This window comes from Rhopalosiphum padi, chromosome 1 (assembly GCF_020882245.1).
Source record: "Rhopalosiphum padi isolate XX-2018 chromosome 1, ASM2088224v1, whole genome shotgun sequence".
Classification (NCBI taxonomy): domain Eukaryota; kingdom Metazoa; phylum Arthropoda; class Insecta; order Hemiptera; family Aphididae; genus Rhopalosiphum; species Rhopalosiphum padi.
The window spans coordinates 70032884-70055506 of NC_083597.1; the positions used below are offsets into that span (position 1 = coordinate 70032884).

At 28.5% G+C, this 22623-nt stretch overlaps 3 protein-coding genes across 5 annotated transcripts; 2 read left to right on the forward strand and 1 right to left on the reverse strand.

The window, feature by feature from the left end:
- The first annotated feature begins 1520 nt into the window (after window positions 1-1520).
- On the forward strand, window positions 1521-9319 carry LOC132932367 (uncharacterized). Its single transcript, XM_060998717.1, has 2 exons — window positions 1521-1953; window positions 8024-9319. The coding sequence occupies exons 1-2, from the start codon at window positions 1888-1890 to the stop codon at window positions 8783-8785; spliced, it is 828 nt and encodes a 275-aa protein (XP_060854700.1). The 5' UTR covers window positions 1521-1887; the 3' UTR covers window positions 8786-9319.
- LOC132917322 (uncharacterized) lies at window positions 4667-5684 on the reverse strand. Its single transcript, XM_060978020.1, has 2 exons — window positions 4850-5684; window positions 4667-4782 (listed from the first exon to the last, which is right to left on the reverse strand). The coding sequence occupies exons 1-2, from the start codon at window positions 5200-5202 to the stop codon at window positions 4737-4739; spliced, it is 399 nt and encodes a 132-aa protein (XP_060834003.1). The 5' UTR covers window positions 5203-5684; the 3' UTR covers window positions 4667-4736.
- Window positions 9320-14331: 5012 nt separating the features above from the next.
- On the forward strand, window positions 14332-21528 carry LOC132930830 (ubiquitin-conjugating enzyme E2 Q2). Of its 3 annotated transcripts, XM_060996914.1 has the most exons (8): window positions 14332-14533; window positions 14876-15372; window positions 15479-15583; window positions 17636-17872; window positions 17937-18096; window positions 20380-20771; window positions 20871-20937; window positions 21046-21528. In XM_060996914.1, exons 2-8 carry the CDS (start codon window positions 15211-15213, stop codon window positions 21075-21077), a joined length of 1155 nt encoding a protein of 384 aa, XP_060852897.1. In that variant the 5' UTR covers window positions 14332-14533; window positions 14876-15210; the 3' UTR covers window positions 21078-21528. The 3 variants fall into 3 exon arrangements, with proteins under 3 accessions (XP_060852897.1, XP_060852889.1, XP_060852905.1); XM_060996906.1 differs by having other exon boundaries at window positions 14332-15372; XM_060996922.1 differs by having other exon boundaries at window positions 14334-15372; window positions 20380-20747.
- Window positions 21529-22623: the final 1095 nt, after the last annotated feature.

Consider the following 22623-nt stretch of genomic DNA (forward strand, 5'->3'; position numbering starts at 1 on the left):
TCATCCTTAGAAAGCTAAGAATGCAATAAAAAGTTTAAAATTATAATAATCAAGTAGGTATTCAAGTGCATATCATAATATTATATGATACCTGATTTTTTATCACTTGTGTTGTTATTTAGCCAGTAACTCGGGCTCCAGAATTTTGAATTCTGTTTCATGTTTCACCTATTTAATAACATCAAATTACAATAACTATACTACTTATACATACAAATATATCATAGCATGAATTTTTTTTTACATGAACTTCGAAACTTCCAAAAGCGAATCTATATAGGAATAATAGGTATTTATATAGATATATGTCATGTTATGTTTGAATCAATTAATATTATCAATAACACTAAAGAAACCCTCAAAATGGCTATTGGAAAAGTGGGAAAAGAAATTTACGACAAATTTCAAAATGTAATTGAAAAGATCAAAAGAATGCTGGGTTTAAAACTTTGGTACAGATTTCTAAAATACATTCTGGTGAAGTTGATACTATATTACTATGGAAGGAATTGAACAAGATTTGAAGGTTGAGAATCTTGCATTCTTCAAATATGCTCCAATAATGTCGGTAAATGTAGAACGAAGTTTTTCACGTTACAAAAATTTACTTTCCGATAGGTAATACAAGTTAGGTTATTATAGCTACAAGTTTGATCAAATTAAAAAAAACTATTGTATCACAGTGTAACGATAATAATTTAATAATGTTATAAAATTAATTATTTTTAATTATCATGTAATTTATGAAAATAATTACTAATAAAAATTAAATATTTATAGAATTATAATTAATTTTTTTGTACATATTTTGGTGTTTATTTTACTAAAAATGCATATTTTATGATTTTTAGTGTATATATCGATTGCATATTTGGTAATTTTTTAGTGCATAAATGCATACATATTATAGTAGTTTTAAATGCATTAACATCCGAGTCCTACTCATATGAGTCATAAATGATGACAATAATTTTTGCATAAAACTCCAGACTCTAGTCATAATCTTATTTTATGTTTAAAACACAGATATTTAAATATATTTAATAAATACTATGTATCATATATCGGTGGTTTAAAATCATAGGCGTGTACACGTGAAATGCTGCCCCCTGCGAGCTAATTATAATATTTATAAATATTTATTAATAATTCCAAATAAACTAATACTAGTATTATACTACTAAATTAATTTAGTTACTATTTTTTATAGTCGTATGAACAAATAGGACCTAGCTCATCGACATCTAAACCATTACCATTTACCATACGTCCATAAGTGCTACATGATAATATAGCAATATATAATATATATCCACCTTTAATATGAATCTAGTATTCTAGTTGTCTTAAGATTTAATTTTGTTATCCCTTAATCAAAATGTCTCATTGGTTAACTGGTATCAGATTAGATAAATAAAATTTATCATAATATTATAATATGATATTATACTATATTCCAATAGTTCTCAACCTTTTTATGCTCACGGCACATTTTTTATAACAATACATTTTGACGGAGCACTAAGAAAATTAAGTACTGGAAAATTTCTATTTTTAACACCTAATAATACTATACGCGTGTACCATGATCGCGACTCGCGGCACACCTACAACTAGTTCGCGGCACCGGGCACACTTATGTGCCGCGGAACATCGGTTGAGAAACATTGCTCTATTCCAAAAGAGATTTACCAGCCGATAGCCGAGCCGACAATCAGTTTTCGTCTGGCGACCCGCAAATTATCTACTTCACCAGCAAACGTCTAGCCGTCGGTCGTCAGGCGTCTCTACTTTCTATCCGACTACATCAAGTCCTCCACAACACGATTATATAGGAAGTTAACAATCTCAAATTTTCTCACACGGTATAACCTTTATTTGTTTTATATGCTGTTTTTTTTTCAATTAAAAATGGAACAAGAATCACTGGTTAAACGTAATCCTCGTGGAAAGGTAAGTAATTTGTTCTCTGATTGATGATATTTTTTTATAATTAAAACATTAAACTAAAGATAAATAAATTAGTTACAACCGGTAGTGTACTATTGGGGAGAGGGAGGAATAACTGTTCAGTCTTCACAAAATCTTTAGGAAGAATTAGTTTCTTATGAGATGTACTTTTGGCCATTCAAATTGTTTATTTAAAAACTAACTGCGAAACTCCTGGGGAGTCCCCCCCCCCAAAAAAAAAAAAAAAATTCCGGTCAAAGCACGCCACTTTTTCAATTACAATGAATAATGTTTAGCTAAATAGTTTTAAACCGCTTAGTTATTAATCAAAACGAATTTTAAATAATAAATTCTAAAAAAATTAATACAACTATAGGTATATAAAAATAAAACTTTATTTGTGTCAATATTTATACTAGTGTATGAAGTTTCATGGTAAACTAATCAAATAATATGCACCAACATAATTTTTTATCCTCTTATTATTTTTGTTGTTTTTAAAGAGTTTAAAAGAGCACGTGTTTGCTAATATTTAAAAACATCGTAAATGTATGGCTGTAGCCCATTTGCGCCCCGAGGGTTATGTACATTTGCACGGTTGCGCCCAAAATAAAAAACACCCTGATTTATAGCCCAAATAATGCGCCCATTTTGCATACAACATTGCCACGTTGCCGTCAGTTATCGTTTAAGATCGTTTAAAAAAGTAAAATCAAATTAATAATCATTAAGAGTAATCATTTTAAGAATAATGATAAATACTACATATGCAGTATACATATTTTATATCTTAATATTATTTATATTGCATTAAATTATAAATTAAGTTAATAGTTTAAAATTTCTTCAGTTTCTGGATCATGGGTATGACTGTTTAATTTCGGTTAACTTCATTTTTGAATTATTGGTTTTGACATATGCACTATATGTTTATTTTATACAACGCCACTTATATCTCCAAAAACAACTCGTGTGTTATTTAAAATTTAAAATATCGAAAAACTAAACAAAGTTTTTGTTTACTTGAAATAATTATATAAAATCCCATTATATTATAATTTATAGTAGTACTCACTATTCATGCACTAATGCAAGTATGCAACTGACACATAAAATACAACTGATAAATGCATTTTTATATAATATAATCTTTATGGATTGGGATATTACAATTTCGATTATAGCACAACCACGATTAAACAGCACAACTAAATACTAATGACAAAATATTATTATCTCTATCGATTTGGAGATTGGTTTCGATTACCATAGCAATTCCATAGGAATATATTTTAGATTTTATAGATTTTATAAATGTACTCAATAAATGGCAATGTTGCACAATTTTCACCTGATCTGAATCGGGCGCATATGGGCTACGATAAATGGGTTCGGGCGAAAATTGGTTGCGCCGAAATGTATGTTTTCAGGTAAATATTAAATGCAAATTCCAAATAATAATGATAGTCATTGTTAGGTATTAAATGTAAGTACCCAATTTGTTCGGTGTTTCCGAATTGCGGACAAAGTGACAAAAACCACGCGAGTTGCGGACGAAATCTAAAAAGGTAACATACGAATTGCGGACACAAATATAAGATACGAATTGCGGACAAATGTCCAATTATTATTTTTGATATTAACGATTGTGGACGTTGGGAACTGTTCGATATTAACGATTTATATATATACATTATATATATATATAATATATATTATTTATCACCATTAAGATTGTGCAGGTGCTTTTGAAACGGCTGTCAAAAAATATGTTTAATCTGCAGTTTATCGACAACCTTACTCGCTTGCTTAATATCTGTCGTAGTATTGTCTTTCTGTTCGTTTATTTTCTATTTTTCTGTATAAAAATGTATAGTGAAAAACTTAAAAAGTTACGTGTGATTGACGGAAAACTCACGTGGTTTTTATTAAAAATAATCTCTGTACGCAATTAGTATTATGACAACGAAACGCGTGTCCGCAATTGCTATGTTATAATATTGACCTGAAATAATTTATCCGCAACTAGTATGTGTCCAATTTGTTAATGTAACGATACTACTTTTTACGTAATTTCGTTATAATTATTTTTGATACGACGAAAATGTAATGTAAATTACTTTTTATGATTAATTAATTTAATATAACACTGATAATATTTTTCATTGCATTAAAATATTAATGGTTGACAAAATACGTTAAAATATTTCAAACATTCTAAAACATCTGCTCTGAATAACGGTATAACAACGGCTAACAAACAGGTAGAACCCCTATGAGTGGGCCGGCCTTTTATGGGAATATATATAGTGCCTCATTTTTCGATATTACCTTTTTTGAGCAAGACTGCTTGCCCTAAAATGACCTTTCGCTTTTTGCCCAAGAATATTGGCCTTAGCCATTTTCCTTCAATAATGAGATACCGTTTTCCTCCACTGTCCATTTTCCTCCAAAAAAATAAAAATTATTTTTGACCATTTTCCTCCAAAAAATAAAATAATAAAATCGTCACTCATTATCAGAATGTTAAATAAAATAAAAGAACAAATTAAATATTTAAAGTATAATTATTATAATATAATAATACACCGTACGCACTGATCTTGACAGGTGGCTAAAAAGAGAATGAATATAATAAAAAACTACGCAGGTCAATAAAAATGCATCAATCAATAAATAAAATAATAATACAAAATTAATAATAATAAGGGATTGGTGATAACCCAACCAGATAATATGTAAAATATAAAATATAAAATATAGTAAAGTCGCTGCAGTAAATTAAATTAAATTTTTTTATAATTATATGACATCTCAGCAACAAATGAATACCTGTTGGAAAAATAAAAATTAGATAAACTTCATATGAATAATTATTTCAATTTTTGTAATTACATACCTAGAAATTTCTCTGTTTTGTAATTTAATAATTGCATCGTCGATTGCTCCACGACGCTTGTTTGCTCGGTAATCCTTTGATTTTTTTGGAATATGTATACTTCTCATTTTACAATAAATATTTGTTTGAGTTTGCTTTACAATATTAAGCCACATAAATATATTAGGCTTTTCTTTATAAAAGTTTTCTTTGAAATGAGAGTGGAAAGACTCACATGCATTAGTGGTTCTTGATAACGAAGAAGACGATTCTGCCCAAATAATTGGTGGAAATATAGAATTTTCCGAAATATACGTATCGGTTAAATAATCAGCGTACTGACTCACTCTTTGATCGTTTGGTATAATACTCATAAAGTCTTCAAAAAAACATTTGGAAACTTCTTGTGGACTTAGAAATGTGAGTCCAAACGTGTTTCTTATCCAAGACCCAATTTCAGAGTTTTTTTCTTAAATTTTGTCCTAATTCCTTAAGTATTATTTTTTTTGGGCGTGAGAATAAATCGTCGATTGCTTTTCGCTTACATGCATTATTCACTATTTGTCGATTTACTTTTTTTTGGTGATGGCAAATGATTATGTTCATTTTTGTGTAATTCATTGACTACTATTTCTTCAGTTTTATTTGTGTATATAACTGCTTGACAAGTAGTTAAACAACACCGCCAACGTGATAATTTTGATTTTGACTTATACGCTAAAAAATATTTGTAACTATCACGAATTATCAAAGGTTTTCCTCGAGAACTTTCAATAAACGTCGCTTTTTCAGACATGTTAAAAATTAAAATTTGATAGAAACACACTTTAACCACTATTCGACGTACGGTAAGCTACTAAAAATATAATCTTATTGATACGAGTATTTTGTATATTCGTGTATCTGTCTAACTCAACTCAATGTTGATAATCAGTGACAATTTATGATACACAATATAACAATATAAGTATATACGTATATGTCCATATGTTGTATGTGCGTATCTTTATTAGGCTTAATCAAAGTTACAATATTAAGTTATCGATTGTTATAGACTGCGTGTGTTGTCGGACACTTGGACTAGCGTTTTTACCTAGTCGATAAGAACGCGACCAGAATTTAATCAACAGATACGCGCAAAATGTGATCCTAGCCATACTCTATTTTTATAATACGGAACGCAACACTACAAAACTAACTAAAATATTGGAGGAAAATTAATATAATTTTAGTCAAAAATATTGTGGAGGAAAATGGAAACCAACCTTTTTTTTTTTTGGAGGAAAATGGACAGTGGAGGAAAACGGTATCTTATATTTGGAGGAAAATGGTCCCGCCCAGAATATTATAGCACTTTTTGACCACATTTTTATAAAATACGACAAGCAAAAAATACAACAATATAAAACAGAAACAATTAATCGATATGATTTTATTAAATCAATGGCATTTAATTATAATAAATTATAAATTTAATAACTATAGTTTGACGATTTATATTTTTTATATTAAATGTTTTTTTGAATTTATAATATAACATAAATCTATATTATTTTTTATTCTTAAAACACTATTTTGTAATAAACTAATAAATGACAAATACTTACAAATAAACAAATACACAATATATTTTTTGAGAGTAATAAAAGCAGGTTCCTCGTGGTACACTGGTACTCTCTGGGTAGTGCTAAATGGCTTGATAAAATTAATTTACACAAATAAATAATAAATTGATTCGTAAAGTGTGCATTATAAAAATGTGGTCAATAAGTGTCATAATATTCTTGGGTGAAAAGGTAAATTAGTTTTAAAATATTTGGGTGAAAAGCGAAAGGTCGTTTTTAGGCGAAGTGTTCCGCCTCTTTTTAGATTCTGAACGGAGTGATGAATGTATTGATTTTACAATGATGTATGTTTTTTTTTTTATTTTTGTGTCTGTCATCATGTTTTGGAGTAGTAATAATGCTTCGATTTTTGACTTCAGTCCCTCTTTGAATACGAAAATTCATATAGTTGGTACTAAAATTTGGGTAAAAAAGTTTCAGTAGTTTTCAAAAACGTCGGGAAAAACCCTGAAAAAATAACGGAAAAACGGGAATTTTTACGCATAACCACTTTTCAACAAAATCGACTTTTTGATGTAACTCAAAAACGAATTATTGTTAATACTTTAAATTTTCACCAAATGTTTATATTATCCTTATCTATTTACGATTAAATTTTCAAAATATTTTGACCTTTTATTAAGCTACTTATAGAAAATTGAAATTTTCTAATTTTTTAAGATTTTTTTCTTGAAATGCCGATAAAAAAAATTTGGCTTTCCAAAAAATCTTTAAAATTTATATAAATTAATAATACAAGTTTTATTATAAGTTGTACTTATCGTAGTAAAAAAAAATCAAAAATCTTTAGTCATAATTTTTGTTTATAAGCATTTAAAATTCAAATATTTACGAAATATATCATAATCGCAAAAATTTGCAAGGAATTTTAAAGTTGAAAATTTATAAAATTTTTGTGATTTATACCTAAGGTTAAAAAACCCAACACAAGGTTATCTATAAGTTTTCCTTCAAATAACTGTAAAAAAAAATTTCAGCGTCAATATAGAAAACATTTTATGAGCGTATGAAATTTAATTTTTTACGAAATCGCGTAAAATAACGATATATTACAATTTAAATATAGATAATAATATAATATATCCAACTAATTATTATTGACTGAAAAATCATCTCCGTTCAGAATCGTTTTTCGTGTACAATGATACCCGTCATTGCATTCAAATTTAACACATCCATTATAGTGACCAGTGACATACTCTCCATCTCTACTATACAGCAGAGCGATACCCATTTTCCAACTTTTTTTATCTTATTTACGTGTGTTCAGATACAACGTTACCGCGTTTAAATAAGAAGCTCTTTTTCAAGTAGAAAAAAATGTTTATCTGGTAAATAAAAAAGAAATAATATACCTACACTATCAAAAAAACACTAACTTCTTAGCTTCATTCAGAATCTAAAATCATAGTTAGTATGTGTAGGATTCGTTAGTTTAAATTAGTTTAAACTTCGTCGTTTTAATGTTTTCAAGTTATAATTATTACAAATTTATATGATTGGTCATCAATATTTTGAAAAAATAATACATTTTTATTTTTTATTATAATTAATATTTGTTCCGTTATAGTTCGTTTGTTCTCGTCAAAGAGAAATGATCATTAACGCGTACAAATCAAAATTAGAAAAAAATCCCAGTATGACAATCAGAAATATGCGCTCAACCCTTTCCAAAGAACTAGGTATTGGTGAAACAACTATTTCCAACACAATTTCACAATATCGTCAACATGAAACCGTTTCATCTCCAAACAAAACAAAAAAATTTAAAAATATTGAAACAAAAATTAATGATTTCGATAAATCTGAAATTAGAAAAAAAATACATAAATTTTGGTTCGATCGTGAATTACCCACATTAGACAAAATACTCAAGGTTATCAATAATGAAGATAGTACTTTACCTAATTTTTCACGTACTTCCTTATATCGTTTATTGAAATCTATGGAGTTTAAATACAGTAAACGAGGACGTAATGGTACCTTGTTGGAGAAATCTGAAATCGTTCTGTGGAGGAGAAAATATTTAAAGGACATCAAGAAATATCGAGAGGAGGGTCGACCCATTTATTATCTCGACGAGATGTTGGTGAACACCGGAGGTATTTCGGAAAGAGTGCGGTGTAACAAAACTGTGAAATCACTTCCTAGAGACGTACATACTCAAAGCTTTTCGCCCGGACCAGTCAATCCTTCCAGCAATGAAAATCGTCTTATAGTTATACACATTGGATCCGAAGATGGCTTTGTCCCTGGCGGCTTGTTATGCGTTGAGTCACAAAAAAATTCTAAAGACTACCATGATGAGATTAATGGTGGTTTTTTTCTGTGATTGGTTGGAGGGTGTTTTATCTATACTTAAGGATAATGCTATAATTATAATGAACAACACACCATATAATTCTGCAAAGCTAGAAAAATGGCCTACGATCGGTTGGAGCAAGGCCGACATCGTGCAATGGCTCAAGAGTAAAGGGGAGGTAATTGATCAGTCTATGATTATACCCGAACTGCTAGAAAATGTTAACCGACTTAAACTGATGTATTCTAAATACATTGTTGATGAAATGGTTCGACAACATAATAAAGTAGTACTTCGTTTACCTCCATATCACTGCGGATTAAATCCAATTCCGTTAGCATGGTCAGTCGTAAAAAGCCATATAAAATCCAACAACAAAACATTTAAATTATCCGACGTAAAGAAGTTATTAATTGAAGGAACTGAAAAAGTAGATTTAGGCATGTGGAAAAACTTTATCAGTCATACCATGAAGGAGGAAGAGACATTTTGGAACGTGGACAGTGTTTTGGACGAGTTAATGGAAGAAATTAAAACAGTGATAAAGACTAGGTAATGGTAATAGTGACGAAGACGAAGATTCATCATCATGAATCAAAAGGTTTTGTACTTTTGTATGAATATTATAATTAAAATTGTATTAATAAATTATCAAACATTATCAATTATTCTTTTGTTTATCAATTGATATATTTTTTAATGTATTCATTATACAAACATGAAATATTTTGTTTGAAATATATATAAAATCAATTGAAGTAAAAAAAAAAGATCATAATTTGTTTCTATAATTTAAAATTGTTTACCTACAATAAATTATTATTTTTCTATAAATGACGATGAGTATTTCATTAAAAAAAATATAATTAATTAACATTAATAATTATTATATATTATCGCGTACACACGTAGTACGTAATATGTACACGAGCACGTGCATGTTCGAAAATTCGAAATAGGTATTAGTAATAGTACTACACATACAGCCACGAGTCGGCGACGATGGTAGATGACTAACTCAATGTATGCAATTTGTAAAAGTTCTGAAAGGATCGTTGCCGCGTGCCGAGCGACTAGCAGAAGCAGAAGAGACATTAGCCGTGATGCGTATAACTGGTATAATCTTTTTCTCTTTTGGAACCTAGTAAAATAGTAGATTTATAATCATAGTCCTAGAGGCTAGAAGATACTAAATGTGTAGTCGTATAGATACTATTATACAGCATACCATTACATTTACATATTATCATTATGTATATTTTATAATCTAATATTGTTATATTCTTATAAGTAATAAACTAATAACATTATAATTTTTAGAAGCATTGTTCTGTGTTGTACAAGACTTTTTATAGTATGACTATATAAACGTATTTACGTACCTAGATGGCGTTAAGATCAACGTGGTAATTATATACTATAATATAGTATTACTATATAATATATAGGTAGTACTAATGGTTCTATTAATTTGTTATTTACTGCAGTAATGTTATCTGTATTTCTAATTTCTATATTGGTATGACGGTCTTAGAAGATATCTTCATACATCTTGTTTAAAATAACAAATCTCAAAAACAAAATATAGCTTTTACATTTTAATTATTAATTTTAACTAATAAATTGAATTGAATCGTTCAAATTTGATGAATATTGTACCTATAAATTTATGTATTTAAGTTATGAAAGTTTTGTACCGTCGCGATGACGTGGTAGATTAATCTTTCACAGAAGAATGACACGCTAATGTTTAATGTTAAAATGTACGGTGACCTATCTAACAAATCGAGAAGAATTCCTTTATGGCTTTATGTAATTGGCAACTTCGCTTTGATTTATCACAGTATTGATGGTACTAATACGTTGTCGCTTTGCCTGGTATTTGGTTTTGAATGCTGCAATTGATGGCATTGATATCTTTGTTCGTAGCTGATTTAATATACGAGTTGCACGTGCACGTGCATTGAGCCTCTGATGATTTTTGTAATTCCGCGATATTTGAGAAACCATTTGAATCAATTCATTTTATGGTTGATTTCATCTTACAAATGTTTGTTAACAACGTGATATATTGTGTAAAATCTGTTTATTGTCATCTTCCCGTTCCAAATCCAGCAATTATTTTGCGAAACTTTAGGTGAATACATAATTTTGTAATAGAACGCATATTGGTTTTCAAGTAAATGTCTTTACATGACAAATATGATTTAAGACATGCGTTAAGTTCATTAATGGGTAATATAATAAATTGGCAGAGTGTATCGAAAATCACCAGGCAATAAAATGAGAGCTCCACCGAAAGCTGTCCATTTCTTTTCAAATCTTCCAATGAACGTTTAAGCGTTTCCAATGCTTTTTTGTGAGTCATTGTGCATTTGTCCCTACAATGTTTTTTAAACAATCCATACGTGATAAATACCTATATGATATGTCCAGACAGCGTGCGATGCTCTGTCTATTGACGTTGAGGTAATAGTATTAAAAGTCTATAAATTCTTTTTTCAGTATACTGTTAGTGACTGCGTTAAAAAAATTTTGCGAATTTGCAAATATAGAGTATAAAAGAGTCCTTTCACATGTAAATACGAGATTTTTGAGCTTATTACCTGTCATAGAACGGATACTGTTATTGTTTGACGTCTTAAAGTCGTATTTCATGACTATTGAAAACTGTCCTGCTGTGTTACTTGCATTTTTTGAAGACCCAGTATCTGAACTTTTTTTAAAGTTTGTGCATGGAACTGTTCAAATGTTCCAAATATCTATTCTCAAACTTGAGTCTGACTATATAACTGCTTCAGAAGCAACAAAAGTGTATGAAGAATTAGTTATCAAACTAGAAGAACGGAAAGCAAATAACTTTATACCATTTGCAGCTAAGCAGCTACTTGCTAAACTAAAAGATGATAATACAATCGATGCTGATAAGGAAAATTATTTTCGTAAAAATATGGAAGGTTTTTATCGAGCAGGGATAAATTATTTAAAACTTTGGGAAAATAGCTTTGACAAAGTTAACAAATTCAAATGGTTAACGTTACAAAATGATCCTACTTGGGAAGAGGGGAAGAGATGGAGGCTAGTGCAATAATTGTTGTGAGTATTGTACCAAATTCTATCAATGTGGATCAATTATTTGATGAACGGTCGTCTCTAGTCCAAGTACTAAGACATCTGAAACCTAACTGGGCTTCACAACCAAAAGAATTCACACCAAAAATGCATGAAAAATGGACGAAAATATTTGATGCATTTTTTAGAAGCAACGTTTCCTTTTTGAATATTTTTAAAATAATAGAATTTGCCATGTGTCTGCCTGGCACTTCGGCTCCCGCCGAGCGTATTTTTTCAATGATGGGATCTATTTGGAGTGCTGAAAGAGGAAGATTGTCAATAACAGTTCTAAAAGAGCTGCTTAATATTAAAGCAAATTCAGATTTGACATGTTCACAATTTAATGATAAAATTAAAATTGACAAATGTTTTCTGAAGAAAATTAACGCATCTGAAAAATATGAAAAGAAAAAAGACGATGAAGAATATTGCGAATCAGGACCAAGCACGAACTAAATAATGAACTAATAAAAATTATTATGTAGCACATTTTATAACATATTTAACCTAATTTATAGATCTAAATAAAATTGTAGAAAGAACAATTTTTTTATTTTTTATTTTACCCCCCCCCCCCCCTCCCCCGAAACAGAACTGATGTCCGGATTTGGTTTAAAAACATTATGGTAACCCTACCTATATCTAAATAATTGACAATAGTACGTTTTTACCGAGGCTCATTAATTAATAAATATTTAGATTATATATTAATGCGATTTATCTATACATATATATAAATCTATTATAATGGTGGGATAATAAAATTTTCACGTGTCAGGACGTGAAATTATTTAGTTTGATAGTGACTTGCAGCAGAACAAAACAATAGAACGGTTTATGCGTAACATTGAATAAAATTAAATCGCAGCGTTTGTATTCACAATAAAAAAACTAGGAAAAGCACGGTCGCGTGTTTAATGCTTGTAAAATCTAAAAATCGAAGAGAAAAATACCACTTATAAGTTATAATAGGTGTATAAATTTCTATGAACTTATTTACGTGGCGCGAGTAAATGTCCTATTTAAGTTCTCCATATTTATATATATATTATATAATATATTTATTGTATACAATATACATTTAGCTTCGGTAATAGTAGTAAATTATTGTATAAAAATCATATTATTAAACAAAATACATCGACATGATATATTATAAGCCATACATATTTTATTTTTGTTGTTTAAATTCCAAATACATCATGTCATATTATATAATTTCGTGTTTGTCCGTATGATAAATCATCAAAAAAATGAACTAAATTTATATATATTACAAATAGATATAAAAATATAATATACAGAATGATTCAGAATCGCCAATCATCCTCATTCACGTTTTTTTTATTTAGTAATGAATTTATTCAAATTTTGATTTTTTACAGCATTGTATTTAATTTTCATATCTTATTTAAAAAATTTAAGATTTTATATATATTTTTTATAACCAAAATATTTTGTAAATTTTCGATATTCTGTAAGACTTCAAATGCATATAAAAAATCGTGCCTATATTTTTTTTTTCAAATAATACTTTTTTTATTTAAATTAATGTACCTATAGTCTTTCTTTTCTTGTATTACATTTTCAATAATTTTTATCTAACAAATAATTTTTAATTCCCGTGTATGGTAAAAATCGAATTTTTCTCATACTTAATGCTTATAGATTCAAATGCACATAGATCAAAGATATTATTTTAAAAATTACTAGAAATTATTAATTTTGACTTCTTTAAAGTACAAACTACATCCAAATTGCTATCCAAAACCACCCTCAAAATTGAAAATCAAAGTATTTTATTGACTAATTGTCATGTAGGTAGGTCGTAGGTATACATATACAAAAAAACAACACACACTTCATTGTAAATTTGTAAAATCAATACATTCATCGCTCCGCTCAGAATCTAAAAGGGGTGAACATGTTTGATGAATCACACTATATGTGAGTATGTGTTTATATAATATTATATAACTATATAATATGATATATAATATTTTATAACATTTATAAATTTATAATATATACGCAATGTCGCAATTAGATGGCCTACTCAAGAGTAACATCTGGCAATGTAATTTGATTTGGTCGTTCTACGAGAATCGGCTGTTGGCCGAGGTCGTCTGATGGCGTTAACAAAAAAGAAAGAAAACATCGCGCGAACGAGGACGATATAAGAAATGAAAATAAGTAAAATACTAAATAGTAAATACGAAATGAACACCACGGCGGTGGCAGGTGTGCGGTACAGCCGCACTACAGGTGTGTGAAACGCAATTATTATTGTTGGATGTACTGACGTACTGTACAGAGATAGCGAGATACCTACTGAGATGTTTGGATGGTATCCGTCCGGTTTGGTAAGAGGCTGTTTCGGGAGTGGTGGGGTAGCGCTCTCTACCGGCAAACCGGATGGTTCGTTTAGAGTGGTACCACTACAGTCTACAGCCACCGCCGAGCGCCGAATTCGGCCGACGACAACAACAACCACTACCATCGCAAAGGCGCCACCACCCGACCATCACCAAACACTGTCGCCGCCGCCCGCCACCGTTGTCCGTCCGCAAGGCACTAATACGCGCGGCAGCGGCTGTCCATCTGATCGCGAACGCAATATTATTTATTTTTTCCCCGAAAGGAAAATAATAATACGCGGCGGCGGTACGTATACACTCTCACACACTCACAATAATAATATATCTATACGTTAATAATAATAATATACATATATACTCGCGCACGAATAATAATATATTACGTTCCTTTATCTCTTCTCCACGTTTTTCTCCTTTTTGTTATTGTTTGTTTTTTTTTTTACGTTCCCGGACACAGACGGTCGCGTTAAAAAAGTTTATTATCATCTGCAGCTCGCACCACCGTCGTAATAATAATAATAATAATAATAATAATAATAATAATAATAATAATATTGTTATTTCATTATTTGTTTAATAAAATATCAGATATTATTGTTACATATATACGCCGCTATCGTGTGTACAGCATATTTTCCAACGTTTTTCGTCCGCGGTCCATTAGTCGCCGCAGATATCATCATCACTGTCGTTGTCCTCGCCGCCGCCGCGTTCTGTTGCCTCACGCGCCAATGGATACAACCACCAGAATAATATAATAATAATAATACATCGTTCATTTTTGTTCACTGTTTAAAATCTCCGCCGTACTAGTCACATCTTCTTGGACAACGTGTATCATCGTATAAGCTGACCTTTCGCAAACCGGACATGGTCCACGACCACGTTCGCCCGGTATCCCGGTCAATATTCGGGCAATAGATCGTCGTTATCGCTCGACCAGGTGTCGATGCGCGACTTACAATGGCTTGTCTGAACGTGTTGAAACAGGAGATCAAAGTGATCGAGTCTACGTTCCCCAAGAACCATGACCGGTTCCAGGTGCATACAGCCACCGTTGACGAAGTAATATGCAAGTTTGTTGGACCCACCGGGCGACAGTTCGAGATCATTGGTAACATCACAGTAAGTACCCCCAAACAGACTAAACTCTATGCGTGTTCATCTGTGCATCTGTTTGTTGTGTTGTATCCATTCTTTTTTTTTTTTTGATACACTAAATTGTCTACAGGAGACATATCCCGGCACTCCACCTGTCTGGTTTGCTGATACTGATGACTGTAAGGTGACAAATGCTATCGAAAAGCTAGGTCAAACTTCCGGACTCAATAATCATGTGAGTACATCTTAGTATTTGTCTAATATTTAGTCAACCTACTGTTTGACAATATAAATAATTCTAACTTTAAAGCATAGAATTATAAATTTTATTTCTTATATACGTTAAGAAATACACATTTATTGATACTTTCCAGGCTTAATATTTACCATTATAACTTATAAGTCAAACATATGTCTTAACATAAAATTCCAAAAATAATTAAATACCTGGACAGTATAATTTGTAGTAACAGGTGAACATAATAAGTTCTTGTACTATAAACACTGCCTATTTACTTTAAGAGTTTAGGTGGATCATCAATAGAATACTTGTAAAACGAGTAACTATTAATTTATATGTTATAAGAAAAAAATATATTGAAAAAGTAACACGTGAGAAAATTAATAAATTATATTTTGCCAAAAATGATCTTTTTGTAGGTAATCATTACTTATTCATATTATATCATATTTTAATTTATAATATTCCATTGTAGACATATCACAATATTAACAACTATTTGCATTCTAGTATTATTATCTATTAATATTTTACTATAAAAAAATTATATATATTCAATACTGCTTTATTTCAATTCAATAAAATGTAAAATTAACTAATAAAATTAGTTAAAAATTAAGTGGTAGATTTTAGTCAGTTTACCAATAGTTAATTATAGTTTAAAATGTAGATGGTAGTAGCTTCAAATATTAATTATTTTATTTGAATTTTTTTTTTAATTTTTATATTGTATGCTGTTTTGTGGTATTAACCAATACACGAAAACACTAATAAAACAAGTGCCTATAAAAATTATATGTAATCATAAGTATTAGAAATTCAAAAAATCTGTAGTTCATATGACATATGAAGAACGCTAATGAAACTGATGAACTGAATATTGTATAGCTCTGTTAACAAATTTATATTATAATCAATATTAAATCTATCTTTTTTTAGTTATTGAAATCTGAATGAATACCCCCTACAGAAAAAGAGAAAAGCAGAATAATCTATTGTTTTCTTATCTTAATAATATTATATAATAAAAATATAGCAGCATATTATTTTAAAATAAACTAGTATAAAACATTTAAAAATATACTGTAAATCATTTAATAAATGAAATTAACATTTTATTCAAAACTAAAAACAGAAATTAATTTGTATTAGTCTAGAGTCTAGACTAGAGTAGTTTTTAAACAGTGTTCATAATAATTTTTGATAAAGCTCATTAATATCTTATATTGATTAAAATAGTTATTGCAGCTGTAGCAACTATTATATTATGTTTTTAAACTATGTAATCTTATAAATATTGGTATGTTCTCCAGTAAAATCATTAATATATCTTTTATTTAACATCATTAACAGTGGCGTGCTCAGCTTTTTTGAAAGGAGAGGATATTCATTTTTGACTTGTCACAGACCCTACATTTTTTTTCATGTAGATAATATATCATTACAAAAAAATCCAAAGGGGGGATATGACACCCTGATCCCCCCTTCTGTGAGCACGCCACTGATTATTAATAATTAATACAATTATATATATATATATATATATATATATATATAGTATTAAACATATTCAATTTATTTTTTTGAGCATTTAGGTCACATTGTTAAAATATTTAACTAAAAATAAAAATTTGTAAATATGAGAATGCAATTTTTTATTTTTAAGTAATTTATAAATTATTAATAATATAATAGGGATTGGTCAAACTTATGTTTTTGTAATCTTGAATCTTATTCAAACTCTTAAAAATTTATGATAACAAATTTTTAAAAAATATCGTAAATTTAAATAAACCTTTTGTTATATTTTAGACTTTTCAAACTTGATTATGCTTACTGTTTGAAATCTTTTAATTCAAATTTAAACTTAAATTTTTTAAAGTTTGAGGGCTCAATGAGCTAGAGATCATATTCCTAATAATTAGGTATTGAATGTAAAACATATTACATAACTTATAAAATATTAATATATTATTTATAAAATGTTCCTTTATATTTGAGAACTTTCAAGTTATTTTTCAATCATAAAATGCAATTTTTCCATAGGTTATTAACCAAGTTGGAATATTGGTTAGTGAATTGTGCCGTACATATTGTTTATCTGAACCATCCGAGTTACAAAGACTGATACAAATGCCCTCCAGTTCTGGGGCATCAACTTCTACCTCTTGCTCTAGTAAACTTACAGATGAAGAAGATGATGATGATGATGACGAAGAAGAGGTTGAAGAATATATTCAACTTGATATGGAAGAATCTACCACTGAATCTACCAAAAAACAAGTCAGTATGATATATGAATATACATTTTTTATTTATTATTTAATCTTAATTATGGTAAATAAAGGTTGATGATATGGAAATTCAACACTTGGAAACTTTGGAAAGATTACGACAAAACCAACGTCAAGATTACTTAAAAGGAGCTGTAACCGGATCTGTTCAAGCTACTGATCGTCTTATGAAAGAGCTTAGAGATATATACAGATCTGATAGTTTCAAAAAAGGTAATAAATAGTTATATTATATATTAAATTATGTCATTTATTTAAAAGAAGTGGTACACCAATTTGTTTTTGTCACACATATACTTATCTTTAACTATGAAATCCAGCATTTTTATTTAAGATAGTATTTGGTATCATTGACTGTTAAAAGCTTTTACTGATAACGTTGATATAAAACAAAATAATGGTACAGTTTATACAGCGAATAATGAAAACAATAAAAACTAGAGAACTCTATGGTGTTTTTGAGGATAACTTGTCATTAAATTATTGTGTACAAAATTAAGACTGAGCAAATAGTTAATGGAAATTATCATGATGGATTGTTTACTGTATTATATTTATAATACAATTATAATATTCTATGTAGGTAATTAGAAATAAGTTTATCATTTACAGTTAAAGAAGCACAAAATACAAAAAAAAAAAAAAAAATTTAAGAACGTTCAGTTTTAACAAACATGAAATTGGTTTAACATTGTTCAATTAGTTACGACTTTGAATTGATAAAAAGGCACATAACGTCATTGGACCAGATTCTCCGTAGTTGCCTATATTATATGTTTAAAAATTATTCATCTTACACGATAATTTACGTACATTTTAAGTATATTTTCTAATTTTTGTTGTATGCAATATGTTAGTAGAACCAGAATTGAAGAGGTGGGTGCAACAACCAGACATCTCCATATTATGAAAATGTTCGGCAGAGACAAAATACATTTACGGAGATGTCTTGTTCTTGGAACAAAAAATAAAACAGACATCTCCATTTGTATTATATCTCCGTATCTAACGATCAGATATGTCTGATTGTTGCACCAATTGACGAGATTTTTTTTCTGTAGGAATACACAAAAAAGTGATTTTCGAAAAAAAGTGGAGATGTCTGGTTGTTGCACCCACCTCTTCAATTTTTCTAAAGTATTTAGTTTTTTTTTAATGTTTAAAATCTTATAAAAGTAATTTTTGTATTGCTACACCGTTGTGATTTAAAGGTGTATATTTAACAAAAATATCTTTTTTAGTATTTTTAATATTTAAAAATAACTATACATTATATTGAAATTCTGATATCTTTGTGTAGTACAAAAAAATCACAAAGTTATAGCTATAGCCGTTATGTATACATTAATTAAATCAGTGTTTCCCAACTGGTGTTCTGCAGAACCTAAGGGTTCCGTCAGCCGGTGCCAAGGGTTCTGTGAGAAATTTGAGAAAATATAAATAAATTAATAATATTTTTGATTTGAATTATGATTTGAAAATTATATTATGGTGGTTCCACAAAACATTCAAGCTCCTACAAAAGTTCAGCAAGTAAAAAAAAAAAAGTTGGGAAACACTGAATTAAATGTTAAAAAATAAAATTATTAGTTTAGTAAATTATTAAATAAATCAAACAACTTTTACATGCGTAAGATAGGTTATTATGGCGAGAAGTCAATTTTTTTTGTTTTGTATGTTTTTATTGCTCTTTTTTTAAATTACTATAAAATAAATTATGGGAAACATTTAAATTATAATTTCATAACAAAACACAAAAATACATGGAAAATTTCAAATTTATAAATACCTAAAACAACGGTTCTCAACTGGGGGTCCCAGAAAAAAAAAGCGTAATGGAAAAAATTAAATTTGTTGTACTTAATTAAAATTATTAAACTTATTTTGTAAATTTATATCTATCTTATGTGAAAATATATGACAAGTTGGCATTTGGGAGTCCGTAAAGTAGTGGTGAGTGGTCAAGGGGTGCGTGAATGAAAAAAGGTTGATAACCAATACATTTTAAATTTATATCATGTTAAGATAATTCTAGTATAATTAATATTTGGTGCCAATATTGAAGTTTTAGGAATTTTTTACTTTTGAAATCTAAAAGTATAAATTACATCAAATATATTTTATATATTTATTAGTATTACTGGACACCATGTTAATAATTTAAGAAGATTTACTGTTCCAAACTGTACATTGTGTTCAATTACTTTGTACATTATAACAAATCAAACAGCAATGTCTCAATAAATTAATGTAAAAAATTGAACTTAAAATCACTGGCAATGCCTAGTGACTAGTGAGTAACATAAACACTATTTGATGTATATACCAACAGATTACAAATATTGTTTTAGTCTAAACATATGTTAAAAAATTGTATACATCAGAAAGCCAGTAAATTGTGACATGTGATAAGACAAAAACTATAAATTGACGTATCATATTTTTTAAACTAAAATAAATGTGTTGTGTAAATAATAACTAATTATAATTATTTAGGGATGTATAGTGTGGAACTTGTTTGTGACAGCATCTATGAGTGGAATATAAAATTAATGACAGTTGATCCAGATTCTTCTTTATACCATGATTTACAAAAGTTAAAGGAGAAAGAAGGAAAAGACTTTGTGCTATTAAATATTACATTCAAAGAGACATATCCCTTTGAGCCACCATTTGTGCGCGTAGTTCATCCTATCATTCAAGGTGGTTATGTCCTAGTTGGGGGTGCAATATGCATGGAATTGCTTACCAAACAAGGTTGGAGCTCAGCATACACTGTTGAAGCAGTAATTATGCAAATTGCCGCTACTTTGGTTAAAGGAAAAGCAAGAATACAGTTTGGTGTTCCAAAAACAATGAACCAGGTATCCCATGCAACATATCCAGTAGTATGTGGAAATCTATTTAAAACTAATATTTAATATTAAATAAAATAATATAAATGTTGTTTAAACAACCATATTTAATAATTATTAATTTTATTTTAGGGTCAGTACTCTCTAGCCAGAGCACAGCAATCTTTTAAATCTCTTGTGCAAATACATGAAAAAAATGGTAAGCAATTACGAATCTTAAAATAATTTTTGGTTTTATGGTGCATAAATATATTATATATTTGTTCTGAATAAAAATAATAATGATGTTTTCGTTTTTTTTTTTTAGGTTGGTTTACCCCTCCTAAAGAAGATGGTTAAACAACAGTCTTATACCACCTAAACTTTTCATTCCTAATAAAAAAAAACCTAAGTACGTCTCATTTGTAAAAAAAAATTTGTCAAACTTGTTTACAGTATAATATTTACGTTACTTTTATCATTTTGCTTAGTTTCTTTGTATAATTGTAGAAAATATAACTTTTATACTTTTCAATTTGGTAACCTAATTCTATCCAAGTTTTGAATAAAGTGTTCTAGCTGCCAGCTGGACTATGTGACCCGTGACATTATTTAACAGATACAAGTCAAACATAAATACTCATGGGTTATTATGATATATATTTTTTTTAATACTGATTCTTACATTTTTTTTATGAGTTCAGAGTTCAATTTTTTTTGTGTATTTATTAAATTGTGATTAATTTTGATGTTACTAATTACGGTTTTTTTATGTATCAATAAATGACACACATAAAATGTGTTTAAAGGAGTTGTGTGCGTTGATATCTGTTTATTCTACTATAGTCGTATTATTAAAACAACACTGTAAAAAAATATATATATATAATTATATACAAATAATAAACATTTTGTAATATATAAGCATATATATATATATATATATATATATATATATTGCAAAGCTCAAAAAAAAACTTCCCAAACTGCTTGTTTAGTTACTATATATGATTTATGAACAATAAACAATAAATGGTCTTTATGATTTATGTATTACTTCCAAGATTAATGGAAGAGTACGTATTAAAAAAAAATACAATTTTTTTTATTGTAAAACTTAATGCTAAGTATTTATTTTATAGCCTAATTACATTTTGTATAATTCTATCAAAATTGAAAGAAATAGTAAAAATTTATTTGTGTACTGTACTTAGGAACAATATTATAATTTGGGGATTTATTTCTTTGATATTTTATCTTGTTTAAATTTTATACCTCAACAATATTATGAGAGTTGTACAGTGTTTGCATGTTAAAAAAATTGTAAAGTATAATTTGTACAAATTTATTACTATTAAGAGACTGCATCACTTGGACATCAGTCCGTTTTATGAATGAGCTGTAACTATTTTCAATACAGTTTGCCGTAATATAATATAATGATATTGTTTTATTAACATAATATAATGTAGCTAAATTGAATACCTACCTGCAATTCTATTTCAATTTTTTTAATTTTTTTTTTTCTATTTAATTTATGTAGGTATGTAAGTTTACTCAGTTTATATTATACATATATACATCAGTGGCGTACTTAAGATTTTTCAATGGAGGAGAATTGAAAATTAAAAGACCGTCCAACTCATCAAAATGTTTTTTGGTTTAAATTTTAAACTTTAAATTACAGTACATACTATGGCGAAAAAAAATGATAGATACTAATATTACCATATAGCCATATAGGCTGTTCACAGTTCATCCATATTTGGTAATTCTTACTACGAAAATGACAAAAAAATAATTACAATAATGTAGGTATAATATATATATATATTCTACATAAAAAATTATTCTGGCTACTAAAGTAAATACCTAATAATACAATATTATAATATTATAATATTTA